This window comes from Carcharhinus amblyrhynchos, chromosome 26 (assembly GCF_965287045.1).
Source record: "Carcharhinus amblyrhynchos chromosome 26, sCarAmb.v2.hapA, whole genome shotgun sequence".
Lineage (NCBI taxonomy): Eukaryota > Metazoa > Chordata > Chondrichthyes > Carcharhiniformes > Carcharhinidae > Carcharhinus > Carcharhinus amblyrhynchos.
Genome location: NC_137349.1, coordinates 32,075,744 through 32,094,563, shown reverse-complemented (window position 1 = coordinate 32,094,563; position 18,820 = coordinate 32,075,744). Strand labels below are relative to the sequence as shown.

The 18,820-nt window shown below is 42.4% G+C and overlaps 1 protein-coding gene across 1 annotated transcript; it reads right to left on the bottom strand.

Annotated features, from left to right (window-relative positions):
* Positions 1-4,457: 4,457 nt before the first annotated feature.
* LOC145358919 (perilipin-2-like) lies at positions 4,458-12,051 on the bottom strand. The gene is made up of 7 exons (XM_080213295.1): positions 11,989-12,051; positions 9,513-9,708; positions 9,007-9,089; positions 8,483-8,699; positions 8,065-8,282; positions 6,158-6,304; positions 4,458-4,811 (listed from the first exon to the last, which is right to left on the bottom strand). Exons 1-7 carry the CDS (start codon positions 12,049-12,051, stop codon positions 4,458-4,460), a joined length of 1,278 nt encoding a protein of 425 aa, XP_080069421.1.
* Between the last annotated feature and the right edge of the window lie 6,769 nt (positions 12,052-18,820).

Here is an 18,820-nt window from a genome sequence, read left to right as displayed (position 1 = left end):
GTTCTGGACTCTACAACAAATTCCTATGTAAAAGGCCAATTTAAAACTGTTGCCAATAATGTAGGAGCAGCTGTTCAATGTGCTTAATTATGCAGAGGGAACATGCTTACTTGAAGCATTCTGCCCAGTGATACCCAGTGTGCCCATCAAGTGCCAAACAGGAACTGGCACAAAATCTGCACCAAGATTCCTGGCCTTAATGTTAGGTTAGTTGTTTGCTACACAGCAAGCATTGGAGTCAGAGGTTTACAGCATGGAAACAGGCCCTTCAGCCCAACATGTCTACGCTACCCTTTGTTTTAAACTCCTAAGCTAATCCCAATTGCCTGCATTTGGCCCATATCCCTCTTTACCCACCTTACCCATGTAACCATCTTAATGCTTTTCAAAAAGACAAAATTGTACCAGCCACTACTACTACTTCTGACAACTTGTTCCAGACACTTGTCATCCTGTGAAAAAATTGCCCTTCTGGACACTTATATCCCTCCCCTCACCTTAAACCTACACTCTCTAGTTTTAGACTCCCCTACCTTTGAGAAAATATATTGACTACCAAGCTGATGAGTAGCTTATTATTTTATAGACCTCTATAAGCTCACTCCTCAGCCTTCTACGCTTCAGAGAAGGAAAGTCCCAGTCTATCCAGCCTCTCCTTATAAGTCAAATCATTAAGTTCGGGTAGCACCTAGTAAATCTTTTCTGCACTCTTCCCAGTTTATAATATCTATTCTTTATATAGGGTGCCCAGAACTGTACACATTGAATGATGCTCTAATGAAAGCAATGTTATTCCTTACACAAAATGTAGGCAGTGTAACCAGCAGCCATTAAATGAATGCTGGTTTGAATACTGTGGGTTGGGTGTCAAGGGATATGGCTGAAAATATTTAGTAAAGTCAAGGACACATTAATTAAACTGAGGCATACCAATCAAAAAAAGAGGCCAATGTCACTGCTGCTATCTCCTGTCTACATGACTAGTTAACAGTTTAAAGTTAATTAGTCACAAATTTCCTGAGAGAGTAGAGGCATTGGTGGGCTTTATTAATTGTAGCTTTGGCATGGAGGGACTGGCACAGGTTGTTAATGATTTGGACACCTAGAAACTTGGGGCTCTTGACCAGTTCCACTTTAGGGTGGCATGATGGCACAGTGGTTAGCACTACTGCCTTGCAGTGCCAGGGACCCAGGTTCAGGTCTGTGTGGAGTCTGCACATTCTCTGTGTCTGGGTGGGTTTCCTCTGGTTTTCTCCCACGCTCCAAAAATTTGCAGGTTAGGCTAATTGACCCTGCTAAATTGCCCCTTAGTGGCAGGGGGAACAACAAACTAAAACTTTAAAACAGACAGTGTGAACGCTACATTGAAGTTACATGAAAATCCCCTATTTGCCACACTGATGCCCATTTAGACACAGAATTTACCATGGCCAATGCACCCAACCAGCCTGTCTAATCAGACTGTAGGGGGAAACCCACACAGACACAGGGAGAACACCATGTAGCCAGTGACTCAATTCGGGAATCAAATCCAGGACCCTGGTGTTGTGAGGCAGCAGTGCTAACCACTGTGCCATTAGGCTGCCCAAGTTTAAATGCAGCTAACATGAAATCCTTCAGGGATTTAACGTATTGTAATTTGATAGTCACTGTTGCTTCACCTGTTTCCACCGTGCGCCCCCCCCCCCCCCCCAAGCACTTTGAACCAAAGTGAAATACTTATTCTGCTACCTTGCAAAACTACTAGGATTGAGATAAAGTTAAAAGCAGGGTTTTTTATAGCTATTATCTTTGTGTTCCTACAAGTAGAAGCACATACTGTCAAAAATTTATAATGATGCTAAACTCAAGTTCCACTCCTGCAAGCTAAAAATAAAGTTTGGAGCAGTGTGAGAGAAATCTTTAGATTTTAGCAGATTAAGTGTTACTATATTAGGCTCCAATACACAGATGAAATGTGCTTAATCTGCTATAGTTGAGTTAAAATTTACTGATGGGAATTGAAGTTCTGTAAAATAACTAACCTTCAGAATTAACACTGGATATTTGATTTAGTCATCATCATTGGGCAACTGTAATCCTTGTGTCCTCAACAACTATAAATCAACCCTTTCAAAGCCATTGTTTGAATTGTTGCCATTTGACTTGTGATTATAAAACACCATCATTGCCTTAATGTCATTAACATGTGATAATGTTAATTCAGTACTTAAACTTATGGTTAAAAAGTCTTCTCATTGCCTTCAGATGTAATATTTTACTTGAACAAACTTTGTCTCAAGGTTTAGTTATGCATCTCTTCCTGTCAAATCTTAATTGTTTGGAATTTCAGGGATCTGCTTGGCAACAGGAACAAAAATTTAAAGAAGGCCTGAAAGATATCTGCCTAGCAACTGCCCAGCATTTCCTGGGGCAGGCAGGCCTCTAAAAGTGCATTCCAAAGGCATGAGAGCATCTGAAGATGATCAGGTGTGAATTGCTCCAAGAATAGAAACAGATTACTTAGATGACTGCTATAGAAGTATGTTCCCCAGGCAGAAACAGGTTACCTAAATGATGACTGGATGACTCAGGGATATGGAAATCCTTAACTCCACAAAAAGGAACAATGAGATCTGTAGACAGCCAACACTTCAGTTTGAAACAAAAAGGGGAAAACAGTAACAGATTGTCCCCCCAATCCCCCATCTTACCTGAGAGAAAGGCCAGTCTAGCACTCAGCCAGGAGACTAGGACCCATTTCACAGCCAAAAAAAAGTGTCCTATGCTATTGTTTACTTGAGATGTTAGTGTTGCATCCTCATCTTAGAGCCAAGACATTGCAGAAAACTGCATAAAGGCAGTTTTAAAACCTTTGTTGGATAATGGAAAAGACACTTCCCAACTTGGATCATCAACACTATTGTATGGCAGCTATAGAATATTTGGACATCTGGGAAAGTCTTAGTGAGTTCAGGATCATAGATATAGTGTGTTTTGTTATTCATGTACCTGTGTCTGAGTATTTAATCCCTTTCATTGTATAAAGAATATTTAACTGGAAAACATGCACAAATGATTGGACTGGGTTCCTTACTGGGCTCTTACACATCTCAATACCTGAGAGATTATACACCAACCCAAATAACTGTTTCAGTTCTAGTACCCATACCTGTATCAGGGTTGTTTGGTGATAGGAAGCCAAGTTGAAGCTTTGCTCCAGAACTTGAATAAGGAGTGAGTGTAATGCTGTATGTGCAGAGTTGTTCAAAACTACTTGCTTGTTAAATAAGGATGAAAGATCCAAGATCAGGCTGTCTCCCCATTTCTCTTGGTAGATATGGGTGTTTATCAACTGCAATTACCAATTTATGAAACAGCTGCTACTTTTAAATCTGTTTAGAGATTGCCTTAACTGTTTGGTCAAAGCAGACTTCATACAGCAGGGGTACCAATATGGACTTTTACAGCTCTATTAGAGCATCAGATTTCTATTTATAGAACTGCCAACTGGTAGCTATCATGTACAAGGTGAACAAAATCTTTGTCATGTGGTTTCTCCCCTCTCAACTTGTGCCAGTCTGTGGTTAAGTGCAAAAACAGGATGCAGGAGCAATCCCAAAACAGACTTTCTACTGGGTCAGTATTAAATCCTTCAAATAAAAGTTACTAAAATATTTGATACTTCACTGAATGTGAATAGAGGCTCAGTACTACACTCTGGCAGAAGAGACATCTCAGCATCTGACATAACCAATATGGTACTAAAATAACCAAACATACTAAAATTGGACAACATTTGGTTCCCTTCAGTGATCTCAGGGCAAGCTAAGTGACTGTTAGATATGCAGCCCTCCCCAAGGAGGGCAAAAACATTTTGCACTCATGCATAAGGCAATTATAATCTTGAGGCCAGTTACAGCACAGGGCACTTAGCCCCTCAGAGGCTGGGTTCATGAACTATATCCACATCAGCCTTTGGCCCAGAATGCTATTCTCCACAGATTTGAAGTTTCAGTATTAGAATTGATACAAAAACATCCTGGTTAGTTGTGCTATGACAGTTTGTCCCTCCTGTAGTACTGCCTCTCCCCAAATTGGTCTAAATTCTACAAATTGGAAGTCTTCAGCCAAGCATTTACATTAGTGTGTGAACCTCAAATTTATGTACTGAGCTAAAATGTTATGCAAGATTTGTATTGATCATCCTGTACAGGAGATGGTACTAAAGTAAAATAGGATAGCAAGGTTATAGACAGACAAATTCCTTTGTGCTCAGACTGCTACCAATGCAATTAAGAGTTAGGTGCCAAATTGCTTTTAAGATGCAATTGTTTATTACAAAAATACATTCCAAGTTACCACTAAAGATAGCATTTATGGCTCAAGACAAGTGTTCTACAATTAGTAGAAATAAGTGGTAACAAGTTAGATGAGCAGTGAAACTCCACAACCTATTAAGTTAAATCAATAGCAGATTACTGCATTTCAGTTGAACCCTCCTCCTGCTTTTCAGTGACTTGGGGGATAAAGGGTCCCACCAGCCAGTTAAGAGGGGTGTTGTGAAGCAGGTAATCCATCACCCCATCCAATCCCTCACCAATTTTCACCATTTGCTCTTTACTCTGGGTCAGGAATTGGGTGGAGAGATCTTGGAAGGAGGTGGCTGACAAAAGGGTGCTGTAGATCTCTTCTGCCAGTTTACACACATGCTGCACTTGATCCTCAATGTTCTGAGGCAGACCACGAATGTCTGAAGCCAGTGTTCGGCAGATGGTTTGGAGTCGATCAGAGAAATTCTGAGTCACAGCCAGTGTTTCAGATTCAATTTGCTGGAATAAAGCAAACTAGTTTAGTCCAGTCTGTTCATCACCCATTGTAGATCAGAAAGGAACAGACTAAAATTGTTTGCATTTACAATTTAGGAATTTTGAAGTTGTCAGAAGTCAAAGGCCTGAGATCATTTAAAAACCAGTTAATGGTAGGACACAAGAGTTACAGAACAAAGATCTAGGGGTACAAGTTCATAGCTCCTTGAAAGTGGAGCCACAGATGGCCAGGGTTATGAAGATGGCATTTAGTATCAATATTGGACACAGGAGTTGGTGGCTTGAAGTTGTTCAAGATGGTAATGCCACAGTTGGCATATGTGTACAGTTCTGGTCATATTATAGCAAGACTACACCAGAAAGAGTGCAGAAAACATTTGCTAGGATACTACTAGGATTTGGTTTGAGACTAGGATTTCCCCCCAGTATGTAGGGGGCTCAAGAGTGGTGATCTTAGTCTATAAATAATGGGGGTATAGATAAATCATTCTTCCCCCACTTCAGAAATAGGGAGTCTAAACTAGTGGGCATGGGGTGATACAAGAGGGTCTGGGGGCATTTCCCCCTCCCCCCACTGAGGGGGGGGCAGGGAGTGTCTGGAATGAACTGCTAGAGGTAGAGGTGGGTACAATTCTCATCTTTAGACAGTTACATGGACAAAGAGGGATTATGGGCAATTGGGACTAGCTCATGGTAAAAAAATTGCAGCATGGACAAGTTGGGCTGAAGGGCCTGTTTCCATGCTGTAACATCTGATATACCAATCAGTTCCCTGCTCTACATGTATTAGCAGAATCTCCAGTCACCTCATCTGTACTTGCAACATGTGCCCCTGTGTACTCCATTAAAAAAAGTGTCTGTATAGACAGAAACTGTCCACTTTCTAATATGTTAGAATAAATCAATGGTATATACTGAATTTAGTTTGATGGAGCAGAATGGGTCCTAAGGCATTTCAGGAAATTTGAGCAGGAAAGTCAAGGAAGTTGTCCAGTTGATTTAAATGTCCATCATAGGATAGATGTTGGATATGCAGGAGGATGTTTGAGCTCTGGCAAAGGGATCATTCACTCAAGACAGGAATTGAGAATAGAGCTTTTTAAGAAGCAAAAAGACAAAGAAAATTCCAGAGTTAGATAGATTCCAAGGGGTGAAGTGTTACAGGTAGGAGTGAGTGTCGTAGCAAGAGTCACAAGGATGAACAGGCAACTGAGGTCAGGTCAGACCAGCCATGGTGTCATTGATGGATATTGCAGGTAGGAATATCAATTCTTCACAAGTGAATGCTGAGTGATGGAGAAGATGGAAGTGGATATGTTATGGCAGACTGTCTATACTGGAGCACTTACTTCAGATTTTTCAGACAATTCCTCCTCTTTTGCTTGGCCTTGCTCAGGTTGTTGCTTTCTCCATTCAGACAAGATCTGATTCAAAGTTGCTTGAACATCTTCAAGTTTTAGGTGTGCAGATTCAGTGTTTCTTTTTGCTGTCTCAATCTAAAAGACAATTTAGAGACAATTGTTGGAACAAAGTCCCTCATGGTAGGTTGGTACATAAGATTAAAGCTCATGGTCAGGTATCTAGATGGGTAGAGAACTGGCTCGTAAAGAGGAGTCAGTAGTAGTGGAGGGGTCTTTTTCTAGCTGGAGGTCTGTCACTAGTGGTGTGCTGCAGGGCTTGGTACTGGGACCTCTTCTCTGTAGCATGTATAAGTGATTTGGAAGAGGGAGTAGGTGGTGTGATCAGCAAATTTGCTGATGACACCAAGATGGCTGGATTGGCAGGCAGTGAGGAGCAGTGTTTGACAATACAGCAGGATATTGATAGGGCAGATACGTGGCAAATGGAGTTTAATCTGGATAAATGTGAGATGATGCATCTTTGGCAGGAATAATGTAGGGGGAAGTTATATGATAAAGGGTAAGCCTGTAAGGAGTATAGAATTGCAAGACCTCAGGGTGCAAGTGTACAAGTCTTTGAAGGTGGCAGTGCAAGTGGAGGGTGTGGTGAAGAAAGCCTATGGTATGTTAGCCTTTATAGGAAGGGGTATAGAATATAAGAGCTGGAGTCTAATGTTGCAGTTGTACAGAACGTTGGTTAGGCTGCATCTGGAGTACTGTGTCCAGTTCTGGTTGCCTTACTACCAGAAGGATGTGGAGACTCTGGAGAGAGTGCAGAGGAGGTTTACTAGGATGTTGCCTGGTATGGAAGGACTGGGGTATGAGGAAAGATTGAAGAAATTGGGGCTCTTTTCCCTTGAAAGACACCAGCTGAGGGGGGGGGGGGGGGGGAAATCTAATATAGAGGTATAAGATTAAGGGTATAGAGTAACCAGAGGCAAGCCATTTCCTATAATAGAGACATGTAGGACAAGGGGCCATGGACTTGGTGAGGGGGGAAAGAGGTACACATATTAGAGGGAGGTTTTTCCCAGAGGGTAGTGGGGGTATGGCATGCTCTGCCAAGTAAGGTGGTGGAGGCAAACACTAGAGTCCTTTAGAGTAACTTAGACAGGCACATGACTGAGTTGGAAATGGGTGGATAGATATGGGAGATCCTTTTAAATAAGGGTCATTAGTATTGGGGCATCCCTGGTAATGTAAATGGGTATAGTATGATGTTTTCTTTTCATTCCCAGGTTAAGTCAGTCCACCTTGTGTCCAATGAGGGGCATACACAATGGGTTGTACTGGGACTGCTCTTGGTTGTTTGAGATTGGCCTAGTGCTTCATGTTGTTAGTGTGCGCCTAAACTGGGCAAGACAACAGCTCAGTGACTATTGCTGATTGCTGTGCAGACACATGGATTTGGGCTGGTGTCTGTGGGAGTTTGTGCATTCTCCAGGTGCTCTGGTTTCCTCCCACACCAAGGATGTGCAGTTAGGCTGATTGGCAGGAATAAGTTGTCCCTAAATCAGTTTCCCTCAATCTGGATGGCCATAAAAACATTAGACAGGGGTCATGGGTAGAGAGGTGGACTGGTGGTGTTGAGATGGCAGCACAGGCTCGTTGGGCCAAAGGGCCTGTTTCCCAGGCTGATTTTGTTCTTTGTTAAAGTGAATTAATGTCATAAATATTCTAGGGGTGAAGTATACAAAATTTAGCCACCAAGTAAAGATGTGAACATATGCAGTGGGGGGAGCTTTCAGGCATCATAAAAGCAAACAAACATACAGGATCAGAGACTAATAAAAACCAGGGGAAAAAACCACCATGATCACTTCACAATATTGACCCAAAAAAGGAGTACAACCAACATAGCATCTAGAAATCTGTTGTTTCCTTACCAGGTTTACAAGATTGTGGAGATGAGAAAGTGTCTCCTGGCCATTCTGCTTAGCTCTATGCATCTTGGTGATGGAATACTGGTATGCACGATTACGAACTTTAGATGATAGAGATCCCAAACGTACGTAATAACTCTGCTGTTGTGCTGCTGCAGTCTCAGAGCCTTCAGTGGAAGCAGCTACTTCAGCTGAAAGTAAGTGAACATCTCAGGATGTAGTAACTACTTTTGTCCCACTGGGAATTTGAGCTAGTAAGATATTGCAAAGCCAATAGAAGGGATAACAGAAAACCCAAATGGCTGATGCAAGAGTATATTTATTAGATCAGTTCTCAATCTGGCATTAGGCTCACTGAAGCCAATAGACATTGATATAACCATTACATTACCTAGTTCTTCTTTGGTCATAGGAAGGTAGTAATCAACCAGCTCCTCAGATTTGAGGAGAGAAATATCCACACCAGTAGCCACAAGTTGACCCACAGCAGCTTTAGTTTTTTCCAGGTTGCCTTGTACTGCAGTGGCTGCCGTGTCTACGACTCCCATCACCGATTCTTTAACATCAGTCATCTTAGATGTCACAAGCTCCTTGGTTTCAGCAAGGACCTGTAATAGGGAAACAAGTTTACTTTCTCTTCAATTACAAAGAAAGTTGTCATCTCAGGCACTTTCTATCATACTCAAAATCCAGAACCTCTGTTTATAGTAGAGGTGTCATCTTTTACTAGAAGTAAAGATATCTTGGCCCTGGGGCACCTGCCATTCTTCAAATGGAAATTAGACTAAGCTGATAAACATGGTAGATTTAACATTATCATTCTATATTTGGATAGATTAGTTACTAAGTGAATTGAGACTGACACTCAGCTCCTTATGGAGCAGTTTTTCCCCTCTGATGAATCATAGCACTAACCTGATCTGTAGCTTGATGAAGGATTGGAAGCTTCTCCTCCAATTTATCCAAACTTTTGCAGGCATATTCATTAGCTGCTGCAACTGAATGTAGAACATGATGTTATTATATTGCTCTTAGATCAGGAAGGAATAATGGTCTTCCATGTTGGCTAGCACCAATTTGGCCAAGACTGCTGTCCATGCATCGCATGACTTAATATCTAAAGCCAAGAACTAGTGACTTAAACAGTCTACTTTATTCGAGTGTACCCAGAAAATAAGTCCTTCAAGAAGGATGTACAATATTGACAGACAGCTGACCCATTGAGTCAGTCTACTCAGTTGCAGTGTCATGACCAGGTAGTTAAAGCTAGATTTCCTCAAAATTGCCTAGTAGCTTTTTAGCTAGAAACATCCTAGAGTGGTTATAAAAGAATGTAGGCATCATCAACTGCACACTCATTGTACCACTTTGCAATATTTGGACAGCAATCCTAGTTTCTCCAAAACCCTGACTCATCTTACTTTGAGGTTCCAGCTTGTCGAGAATGGGTTTAGCACCAGCAGCAGCCACAGTAGAGATAGTCTTCACTCCCTGTTCAGCCACATCACAGATGGTCTTCACAGCAGGAGAGCTCTCCTTGGTGCTCTCATATGCAGCAGATACTTGCTCACATGCAGAGCTCACAAGTGGCAGACTCGTCACTCTATCAACCACATTCTGAAATACAGGGTTGCTAAAGTAAGCTTTGGCTTGCATTAATGATTTCACCATTTAGCAGAAGTCTAGCCAGGATTTTAAAGCAGATATTGCTTGGAAAAATTTTTACAAAAAAACCACCACTATTCAATCCTGAAAGCAAGGCAGGACATCAAATAAGTCTTTTTAATGCATTCATGGAAGGGGGCCACTGGCTTGGCCAGCCTTTATTGACTAAATGCCCTTGAAGATGGGCAATTATGTTACTATGGCTCTGGAGTCACATGCAGGCCAGGACACCAGATTTGCTTCACTAAAAAAAGGGAATTAGTGAACCAGATGGGGGGGGGGGGGCGGTTTTAAAAACAATTAGGAAAGATATTATTAAAACTAAAAATGCATGAGCAATGCAAGAACAAAAACAGCCTGGGAAACAGGCCCTTCAGCCCAATGAGCCCATGCCACCGTTTTAACACTACCAGCCTTCCCCCCTCCACCCATGACACTTATTTGTTTTATGGCCATCCACATTGAGGGAAACTAATTTAGGGACAATTTATTACTGCCAAATCAGCCTAATAGCACATCCTTGGGGTGTGGGAGGAAACCTGAGAAAACCCACACAAGCACAGGGAGAATGTGCAAACTCCCACAGACACTGGCCCAAATCCATGTGTCTGCACAGCAATCAGCAATAGTCACTGAGCTGTCATCTTGCCTTGTATTTGGTCCAGTTTAAGCACACTAATGACATGAAGCACTAGGCCAATCTCAAACAACCAAGAGCAGCCCAAGTAACTACTGGGACTTGGTTTGAGCCACAAGTAGAGGCTAGGACTTTCTCTCCCCCCCACCCCAGAGCATAGAAGACTTAGATCTCTAATAATGAGGGGCATAGACAAGGTTCACTTTTCCCAGAGGTGGGACAGACTAAAGCTAGTGGGCATAGGTTTAAGGCAAGGGGAGATACAAGAGGGTTCAGAGGGGCAGTTCCTCCCCCCCCCCCCCCCCACCTCCACCCAGAGAGGGTGGGGACTGTTTGCAACAAGCTGCCAGAGATAGCAGCAGTTAGTAAAGTTGCCTTTTAAAAGCATTTAGACAGTCACATGGGTAGAGAGACACATGGGCCAAATGCAGGCAATTGGGACTAGTTTAGTTGAAAAGACAGTATGGACAAGTTGGGCTGAAGGGCCTGTTTCCATGTTGTAAACTTCTGATTCTAGCTGATAAGAGTTAACTCCAGACATTTTATCATCTATCATGGAAGGATCAAACTCAGGTCTCCAGAACATTCCTTGGATTACCAGTACACTGGCATTACCACCTCCTTAGTGATCTAGGGAGTTAAAGCAACTGACTTCCAATAGTCCCAAGTTACCAAAGACAAATACACAAGTTACGAGTTACACAGCTGCAGTTATTGTTTCCTGAAGCACAGGGAGGGTATTGTCACTGAAAGTGGCAATGCAGGTGGAGGGTAGTCATCAAGGCAACATACAGCCTTCATCAGCCAGGGTATGAGTTTAAAAATTGGCAAGCCATGTTGACACTTTGCAGAAAGTTAGGCTACACTTGGAATATAGCATTCAATTCTGGTCATCACATTACCAGAAGGATGTGGAGGCCTTGGGGGGGAGGGTACAGAAGAGATTTACCAGGATGTTGCCTGGTATGGAGGGTATTAGCTATAGAGGTTAGAACAAACCAAGTTTCTCCGTCTGGAGAAACAGGTTGAGGGGAGACCTGATAGAAGTCTACAAGATTGAGAGGCATGAACAGAGTGGATGGTCAGAAGCTTTCCCCACCCCACCAGGACAGAGGGTTAATTATTGGGGGAAAATAGGTTTAAGCTGCAAGGGTAAAGTAGAGAGATGTACAAGGTAGTTTTTTTTATATAAAACAGTGGTGGGTGCTTGGAATTCATTGCCAGGGAGGTAATGGAAATGGATATGGTATTGACTTAAGGGGCATCTTGATGACTACATGATTAAGATGCAAATAGAGGGATATGGTCCCTGGAAGCATAGAGATTTAGTTAAGTCAGGCAGCATGGTCTGTGCATGTTTGAAGGGCCAGAGGGCCTGTTCCTGTGCTCTAATTTTTGGACTTTGTAATCAGGCAAAAGATTGTAGGGCTACCAATAGAATCAAAATTTCTTAGTTAGTCAACTTATACACATCAGGAAGGTCAAGAGTTGAACATTACTGAAACTAGCATTGCAATTTTGTTAACATGCTTATACTTAAAAACAGCTTTACTGATAGATTAAACAAGCTAATACTCGCTCTAAGTCAGCTGTACCTGTTGGCTTCCATTTTCCTGGCCCTCTGTGGTTTGGGCAACATTTGCTGCTGTTGATGCCATGATGAGCTGCAAAAATCTACTTAGAAAGAAAGAAAGAGATAACCATTTCCTCAAAATTTACTGCAACTCCAATCTTCCAAACCTGCAATCTAGAAATTTAAACAAACTAATCTACAATGTACCAAACATTAGAAATGATAGCTACAACATACTTAAAAAAAAATTAAACATCAATTTAGCAGAAATTTAACAATATTAAAGCTAGCCTTCAGTTTCCCCTCACTGAATCAAAGCCATTGAAACACCCTTACTTCCTACAAACCTGGTCTGCTTCTCAATCAGTACCATATGCAATGCTTTTATACACCTGATCCTATTACCTCATGAAGGCACTTTGTTAAATTAACCAATTGAGATTCACATGATAGAACAACCAATCCTACACCACTTTTTTGACATCTCTTTTTGAACAACCAATCCTACAGTTACTACTGAGTATCACAAATAGGGTTTTTAATCACACACAAACCCTTCCAGCAAAATTCAATGCATTACCAAGAGATATTTCAAACAAGTGAAAAGATAAGAACAACTAAAAGTGTGAGGTGGTTCTCAGCCTTTTAGCTAAGATCAAGCACCCAAAGGATTGGTCATATTCAAGCCCAAAAGATTGATCAATCAAGCCCAAGATTAGGTGCAATGCTTTTTCTTGTCAGTTTGTATTTGTGTGTCCAGGGACTGTGAATTGGTTCAATTTGAATTTGATTTGGTTTTTGGAGCTAGCAAGGCCCTAGCTTTGAATCACCTAAATTATGAAATCCAAGTGTCAAAATGTCTAGTAAGTATTGTGAAAAGAGCTTGGAACAGGACAACGAATTACTGATCAATCCAAACAGTTGCTTAAATATAAAATTAACAACCAAAGCTGATGAAATTCTTGAACTTCGATCCAATCTGAAGAACATAAGAGATGAGATGCACAAAATGGAAGAGCAAATCCAGGCTTTAGAAGTGGAAAAGAAACATTCTAAGAAACAGCTTGAGGATCTAATGAGTGAACAGGAAGAGTCTTAGGGACAGTCAGTGACCATCGAAGAAAGACTCTGAAAGGAACAGATGAAGTTGTTAAGCTTGTGTAAGAGTGGCACAGATAACCCTGAAACACATACAACTGAACTCTTCAGAGCAGTTGCTGAGCAGAATGAAATGATTAACAAGCTTGAGAAAGAAATGAAGAACAAGAAAGTGATGGAATGTTTGGGTGCAATTGTGAAACAAGTGGAAATGAAGGTTCCATTTTTAAGACATCAACCTCCAGCAAGATCATAGTGAACCCCACATGAAAAGGAAACCCAAGTCCACTCTAGGAATGAACAGGATGGATATTCTCTTTGGAAAGTATGTGATAAGCTCATGGCATCCGATCAGAGAAGGCGGATTGTTAATAAAAGAAAAAAGGTAACACTAAAGAGTTCAAGAAGTGAACCAAATGTTGAAACCTGGGTTCTTAAGATACCCAATTACTGGAGACACTGTATGCTACAATTTCAACTCCCAACCATCAATGTTTGGATTCTCAACTGAAACTCAAAGCACCCAACACTGCCACTCCTCTTAATATAAAAAGATCAAGATCTGACAGAGCAGTAAAGCTTCCAGATTGTCTGACTTTACGAAGTCAGAGACTTGAGGGGAAGAGAAGGGGTAGCACAATGGTAACATTGGGTAAAAGTTAGGGGAAGTAAAGTATAAGGATATGTAGATTTAACATACTGCCCACATACTAATGTGGAGAATCACATTATTGTCCACTTTGCGAAGAAAATGCTGGAAAAATCAAGCATGGAGCCATCACCATCCAGAGCGGTTCCTTGAGATATATACGGTGATGAGTTTTAATAAACACTTCATGTTAAAACTTACAAGCCTCCAGACCTCTTAGTGAGACACTTAGAAACATGGACACTAGAAGCAGGAACAGTCCATTCAGCCCTTTGAACTTGTTCCACCATTCATTTTGATCATGGCTGATTATCGAATTCAACATCCTGATCCCCCCCCCCCCCTTAGCCCCAAGAGCTCTATCTAATTTCTTTTTGAAATCAGACAAGGTTTTGGCCTGAACTACTTTCTGTGGTAGTGAATTCCAGAGAGTGATGAAATCTTTCATCACCTCAGTTCTAGAAGGTTTACCCCTTCTCCTCAAACTCTGGCACCTAATTCTGGACTCCTCCCTCACCATTGGGAACATTCTTTCTGAATCTACCTTGTTCAAACCTGTAAGAATTTTATAAGTTTCTATGAAATCCCCTCTCACTCTTCTAAACTCCAGGGAATATAATCCTAACTGATTTAGTCTCTTCTCATGTGACAGACCTGCCATCCCAGGAATCAGCCTGGTAAAGCTTTGCTCCCTCTATAGCAAGGACATCCTTCCTCAGATAAGGACACCAAAACTGCACACAATACTCCAGATGTGGCCTCACCAATTCCCTATACAATTGCAGCAAAATATCCCTATTCTTATACTCAAACCATCTTGTTATGAAGGCTAACTTACCATTTGCCTTCTTTACTGCCTGCTGTATCCACACGCATACTTTCAGCGACTGATGCACGAGGTGTTGTTGAGTATCCACCTCTCTCAATTTACACCAAACTTTACAACACTACCTGCCTACTCAATCTACACATCCAGCAGTGACCTCTGCAAGGAGTCTCCAATGCAATGGGAGGGTCTCCAGTGCAGAGTACAGGAGGAGAGGCCATGCTCTCCATGATGCTTTAAGAGTTGAGAATTCCTCTTAAAATCAAGAAGCAATTGGAGTTCAAAGAGAAAGGTGGGCTATTTAAATTTCTCCAGCACTTTTTGCACTTTATGTTTCTTTAATTTCCTTTTAGATACTTAGCAATATTTATTGGTCCGTACCTTCTGGTGGAGTGGTGTTTGAATCAGATTGTCATGATGCTCCTAGTTTCTTACCTCAGAATGATGCCATTTCATTTGTCTGACCTTCTGACTCAGGATGTGGAGATGCCGGTGTTGGACTGGGGTAAACACAGTAAGAAGTCTCACGACACCAGGTTAAAGTGCAACAGGTTTATTTGTAGCAAACGCCACTAGCTTTCGGAACTGACTGTTCCTTCATCAGGTGGATGGGAGTTCTGGTCACAAACAGGGCATACAAAGACACAAACTCAATTTACATGAATAATGAGCCATTGGGTTATTATTAATGTAAAGTTGGACTTTCATAGAATCATAGAAACCCTACAGTGCAGAAAGAGGGCACTTGGCCTATCGAGTCTGCATCAATCACAATCGACCACCTTTAACCTGGAGACTTCGTTCTGACTCCGGTCAGGTGAGACTACTCCGGTGGCCAACAGACACGGGCAGCTCAGACAAAGATAAATTTGCCTATTTTTTTATTTTTTCACGGCACCAACTGGTATTAACCAGGTTAATTTACAGGTCGAGCCACTTTGACAAGCAGGAGAGAAGGTCAGTGTGTAAGGGAAGTGGGCTGGATTTGGGGCTGCGGTGGGGTGGTATCAGGCCTGATGGGGAGGATGGGTCGGGCAAGCTGGTTGGGTCAGGCCGTGACAGGCCCACCAAGGGAGGGCGGAGAGGTGGTGGCGGAGGTTGGGTCGGGTCGGATTGGGGTGGGTTGGGTTAGGTTGGGCCCATGGTGCAAGTCAGGTGAGGCTGGTGGGGGAGGAGGGGGTGGGTGTTGAGATTGAGGTGGGGAGTATAGTTGGGGAGAATTTGGGATGGTGGGTGGGGAGAGTCCCACGGCAGCAGTCGTGGAAGGTAGCGGGCAGTCGGGATGGGGAGCGGGAGATGGGGGAGTTCCATGGGTCACCGTTACAGTACCCAAAAGCTAGAAGTGGTTTTAATTCTTTTAGCTTTTTCTGGGTAGCTATTGCTGTATAACAATTGGCAGCATCCGAAGTTTGTGATTTAAATCACAATATCGGATCACAGAGCAGGGTAATTGTCCAAAGGAAGTTTGAAGTTATTGGGCAATTGCTTTGCAATCCTTCCGAAGCTTCCGGGTGTGGGGCACCCCCAGTTACTTTACCCTGGTAGTGGGGCCAGTAATTTTAAGTGTGGCCAACTTACGCGTTTGCACGCAGAAAGATATCAGCGCAGAGTACAATAGCCCAGAAGAAACAATGTCAGAATTCCCAGGATGAAGAGTTGTGTATTACCCGTGAGGTGCAACTTAGACATTGGAAAAGTGAAACTGCCCAGGAATGTGATGTCCTTAGCCCAGACGTAAGTAGCTCAGATAGTGAGTGCAAGTAGTAACGTGTCACGATTTGATGCCTCCTGCCAGGAAGATATTTTGTTTAACTTAAAATCCTAGTGTTTGAGTTGACAAAACAGAAATGCTGCTTTTATTGACTAATTTTATGAAGTGTCATAAAATGCGATTGGGTTGGAGATTGTCCTGACTTTGATTAATTTTATCCCTAATCTCATGTCCTCCTCCTTTGGGTATAGTTAACAAGCTGTCTCCATAGTTATAATATGCATCACAAGACAGCAGAGCAAAGTCTGGAGCATGTGTATTTTAAAATGTGCATTTCTTCCTTTAGGCAAAGCTGGTCTCTTGTGCCAGGAGCACTTGTTGACTAGAGGGATGGGCAGGGGGCAGCAGGAAGTTGGGCAGGAGGCAGGGGGGGAGGGCAGTGGAGGCGGGTGCGGTGAGGTAGTGGGCAGGGGGCTGGGAGGAGGGCGATGGAGGCGGGTGTGGGGAGGGGTGTTCAGGGTCAGGGGTGGGGGAGAGAGGCCAGGGTGGGCGTGACATCCACAAAGGAGGAACTGTTCACTACTTCCAACCACTCGATAACCAATGGTGGATCAGATATGGGGATAAGCAAAGGTGTCATCAGCTGAATGGTTAAACCGTCAGGAGGGGGGAAGTGACAAAAGGTAAATGTGATTTGATTTTTATCTGACAATTACATAGGTGTCCGTGGAGACATCAGATGAAGTGGGCTGTTGGCAGCGTCCAAGGTTCCTGAGAAAGGTGATCTGGAAGGACGGAGGAGAATGCTTCACACCATGATGGCATGTTAGAAGGAGGAAGCTGAGATCTCTGAGTTCGAGGGCAACCATGTTGGTGTTAGAATCCATCTTTACGTGAAACCTTTTGATTGCTGAGGAAAAGGAAGCCTGTGATGTCATGTGAGAAATGTTGGGAGGCGAGGAATCTGTACCTTTGGAAACAGAATCTCCACAAGCACACGGGCACCGCCAGGGCAATGATGATGGCATTGAAAATACAGGTGGTGCAAATGAACTGGCACTTCTTGAGCGGTTATATCGTGGCCAGTGTGCAGATAGTGGAAATGATCTAACTAGTGCTGAGCAGCTGCAGAAGACTGATTTGGTTCAAAGTGTGCACAATATGGAGACAAGTCTTTCCCTGCAAAGAAGCAATGAGACACTTTGTAACCTCCTGCAAAGACAAAAGTACCTGTAGATTGCTTCAGTCACCTGGTGAATACAGGTCTTCACAGCATCCTGGAATATATTGTACATGTCACTAGTATCTGATTGAAATGACCCACATAAATAAAAATTCCATGCAGCGGTTACTTTCATTGCCATTAATAGGATGGCTAGTGCAGTCCTTTGATCTTGACTTCAGGTCATGCTGCAAACTATCACAGAGGCGGACGATCACTTCTCTGCTGAGTTGCCTGACACACAACCTCGTCTGACATCACTTTTCCACTCCCTATATACTCTGGCAGGTGTCAGTTGGCAGATATGGTGCCTGAGTCTTCTTTCATCGTCCCTATGCCAGCATCATGCCTGTTCTCTCACTAACTTAAGTTGCGAGGCAGAAAGCAAGATTTCTGAAGTGCCAAGAGGCAAACATGTCTCCAGCTCAATGTTTGAACCCACAACCGCTGTTAAAGTGATCATTTACATCAGCTTATCAATGTTCCTGTACCGAAGGTCCAGAGATTGGAAGATTTGATCCAACATGTGTTCCAGTCTCCAGACTAGAAATTTAAAATGTCACCTTCTAAGTTAGGCAAGACTGCTACCTTAGAGCCTGACCCTAAATTAAAACACATTATCTAGTCCGAAAAGAAATTTCTCCAAACCATGTTACTGCTGTCATCAGACTTTTGAATGGACTTACCTTGCATTAAATTTATCTTTCTCTATGCCCCAGATAAACCAGCCTTCCATCCAGTGACTCGGTCTATGCTTCCCGCTGCCTTGGCAAAGCAGCCAGCATAATTAAGGACCCCAAGCACCCCAGACATTCTCTCTTCCACCTTCTTCCATCAGGAAAAGATACAAAAGTCGGAGGCCACATACCAACTGACTCAGGGACAGCTTCTTCCCTGCTGCCGTTAGATTTTTGAATGGATCTACCTTGCATTAGGTTGATTTTTGTCTATACCCTAACAATGACTATAACACTATATTCTGCACTCTCTCCTTTCCTTCTCTATGAACAGTATGTTTTGTAGAGTGCGCAAGAAACAATACTTTTCACTGTGTACTAATACATTGACAATAATAAATCAAATTAAAATTCCTTTTGTTTTCAACTATACCTACACTTCATGTCGACTTTACTGTACTTTTTCAGGATTTCAGCTATTATGTTTGCTTAAACATTTGTGCTTACCTCAGAAAAGGTAAACCTTCCTGAAAAAAAATACATTAAAATCTCTCCTAAAGGGGTCTCTGCTTGGAGGTCTTAAGTTCTCTGTAATCTTCAACTAGTTGTAGCAGGATTCACAAACAGGGCAGGAGCTATTATTTACCAGAACATTTTCACCAAGGCTAAAA